This window comes from Eublepharis macularius, chromosome 1, assembly GCF_028583425.1.
Source record: "Eublepharis macularius isolate TG4126 chromosome 1, MPM_Emac_v1.0, whole genome shotgun sequence".
In the NCBI taxonomy this organism is placed as follows: Eukaryota; Metazoa; Chordata; class Lepidosauria; order Squamata; family Eublepharidae; genus Eublepharis; species Eublepharis macularius.
Genome location: NC_072790.1, coordinates 235,791,927 through 235,794,896, shown reverse-complemented (window position 1 = coordinate 235,794,896; position 2,970 = coordinate 235,791,927). Strand labels below are relative to the sequence as shown.

Here is a 2,970-nt window from a genome sequence, read left to right as displayed (position 1 = left end):
AAATGACTGCTAAACTTGGCGGGGAGCACATCTGTGTGAGTTGGGAATCTGACACAGGATTAGTGGAGTTCTGGATGAATGGGCAGCCTATGGTCCGGAAGAGCTTGAAGAAAGGCCATTCTATCAGCACTGAGGCATCCATTATCCTTGGCCAAGAGCAGGATTCCCTGGGAGGTGGCTTTGACATTGACCAATCCTTCGTAGGGGAGATCACAGATATGTATATGTGGAGTCGTGTTCTCTCTCCTGATGAAGTAGTCCACACCTGGTATAATGAAGCTCTTCCGGACTGTCTGATTAACTGGAGATCATTAAGTTACAACATCACTGGTTATGCCGCTATTAAGCCTGCTTTGTTTTCTGTCCGCAGAGCTGGATAGGATTTGCAAATCAGACACTGATCTAAAGGTGGAAGTGACAACTTAACCTAAAATTTAGATAGAGATTGCTCTGCTAATTTCAGTTCTTTTTGCCCAATGAAGACTTCCATGAAAATTCTAAGTGCGCATTCTCCAATAGAAGATTTCATTTTTCTTTTTATTTGTTCATGCACTTATATTGTTGAAAATCAAGAACAAAATTAAATTAATACAAAGTATGATAGAAGGGAAGAGTTAGGTAATACATGCTTATAATAAAAATGTTATTTGTTAATAAAAACATTGGCCGTTTTCACACTGTCTATAAATCGCACGAGACTCACAGAAGGCTGCCGGCTTTCTCGTGTGATTTTTGACGCTATCTGTTTACAAAACGCCACAAACAGTGATTTATGGCTCAATTTATAGACAGTGTGAAAACCGCCATTAATAGATATGAAGATAGATGGAAAGGATAGGATAACGATATTTAAACAGAAGTGAAATATTAAATGTAAATTTAAGTATGTTCCATATAGATGTATGATATTGAATTCAAATGATTATAGTTTATATAACATACTTTGTAAACCGCTCTGAGTGGATGTTACCATCCTGAAGGGCGGTATATAAATCGAATGTTGTTATTATTATGTTGTTGCTATTATTATTATTATATATTTTATGCTTGTACAATTATAATTTACATTTTATGCTCGTATGTTTGTAAACTGAAATTACACACACACACAAACACAAAGGGAAAAAAAGATTTCATTTTTCCTACTTCGCATCCCCTAAACCAGGGGTCCCCAATGTGGCACCCATGGACACCTTTTCTGGTGCCTCCCAAGTGTTTTTAGGAAGTGGGTGGGCCTTTTGCCCAGCAGGGCTTCTGATTGGTCGTTGGAGAAATGATTGCTAGTAAGAAAATGGTCAGACTCTCACAAGTGATGCAGGAATCAGAACATGTTCAGTTCAGAACACTGAAGGAAAATTCCAACAAAAAGGGGGGGAAAACCTTCTAAACAGGCATGGGAAACTGAGAAACCCGCTTTCATCCAGCCATTTTAAATGAAACAGGCACTCCAGGTAGAAAACTGAATTAAAAAAATTAGGTCCAGCAACGCCTTAAAGACCAACTTGATTTCCTAAGAGTCAAAGCTTCCTTCATCAGATAAACCTGGAAATCAACTTGGTCTTTAAGGCAAAAATTGGTCTTCCTGTTTGTGACCCGTGAGCAGAATATGAGCAGAAGTGGGCGTTGGGCACCTCTACCTAATTTCTTCTGCTACCATTTCCAGGACTTTCCACACGCTCTTAAAAGGATGCTCCACTCACCGAATGCTGGCGGCTTTCCCCCAGGAATCCACATGGCTCCGTTTGCAAAACAGCTGCAGGCCATTTGACTTCTGTTTGGCTTCCATTTTTGGGGAATGCGGGAAGTGTGTTCCCAGAAAAGGTGCCAAAAAATGGAAACCTGCAGCATTTTGCAAATGGAGCTGTGTGGATTCCTGGAGAAAAGCTGCTGGCATTTGGTAAGTGGCTGTCCCTTTAACAGTGTGTGGAAACAGCCTTACTGTGGAAATTTCTTAGGCACAGATAAACTTCCTACCCTGGTAGCTATATGTGTGTAAGTATGCCCCAAAAGGAAAGCAAAAAAAATCCTTTAATATGGACTGTGTCTGTCACCAGAACTCTCTTTTTTGCTCATATATGTTTCCAGTGATTCTAATATACTCTTTTGCTCTTCTGTATAGAACACTTTTTCAAAGGAACCTTTCCCTTCAGGCTTTTGATGAGCTTTAACAGGCATTTGATCTCGGTTGTGTAAAGACAGTTTGGATGAGAAAGAAGGGGGGTGAAAACGGCTGCTGTTTGAGGGCTGTGGGAAGCTGTGAATGCCCTAACTACCAGTTACAGCTGAGTGTAAAAGATTTAACAGACCTTTTAAAAAAACCTGCAGTCAGCAGACACACAGTTGGCTAAAGTACATGTCCAGTTTAAGGAGCTGACAGCTGCTCACCTGGGAACAGGTATTGAGAATGCTCGTCTGTGCATGGAGAAGTGGGTTGTAAAAATAAGATTTTTGCCTGTCTCAAGAATCAGGCAAATAGCAGTTCACAAGGGCTGTTTCAAGTTAGGAAAATGGTACAGGAGAGGAGGCAGAAACACCTTCTCCCCATTACAGTTCTGATCCGAATCAGGCCCCGTCCATACACTCAGGAACTGTGTTCCCAATGGAGAACTCACAGTTCACATTGGAGAGAAAATCATCGTAGCGGGCCCTGATAAAATGCATAAGCTTTCGAGAATCACAGTTCTCTTCGTCAGATGCATCTGACGAAGAGAGCTGTGGTTCTCGAAAGCTTATGCTACAGTAAAGTTGGTTAGTCTTAAAGGTGCTACTGGACTCTTTTCGATTTTGCTACTACAGACTAACACGGCTAACTGCTCTGGATCTATAATATGCTAGAAATAGCAAGTAATCAAGCAAAGGTCAGGGCAAACATTTTATATGCCGATATCTGTTCATGTGGTCGTCTCTGAGAGCCTACTGAATGGACAGCTTTTGGTTTAGATCCATGGGTGGAAGGATTTCCACATTGGG

At 41.0% G+C, this 2,970-nt stretch overlaps 1 protein-coding gene across 1 annotated transcript in view; it reads left to right on the top strand.

Annotated features, from left to right (window-relative positions):
• Window positions 1-945, top strand: part of LOC129342593 (C-reactive protein-like) — a 13,610-nt gene extending 12,665 nt beyond the window's left edge. Inside the window, exon 2 of the mRNA XM_054998441.1 lies at window positions 1-945. This exon is cut by the window's left edge and continues 252 nt beyond it. Within this exon, the coding sequence (XP_054854416.1) occupies window positions 1-380 (380 nt within the window). The 3' untranslated portion in view covers window positions 381-945.
• The last annotated feature ends 2,025 nt before the right edge of the window (window positions 946-2,970 follow it).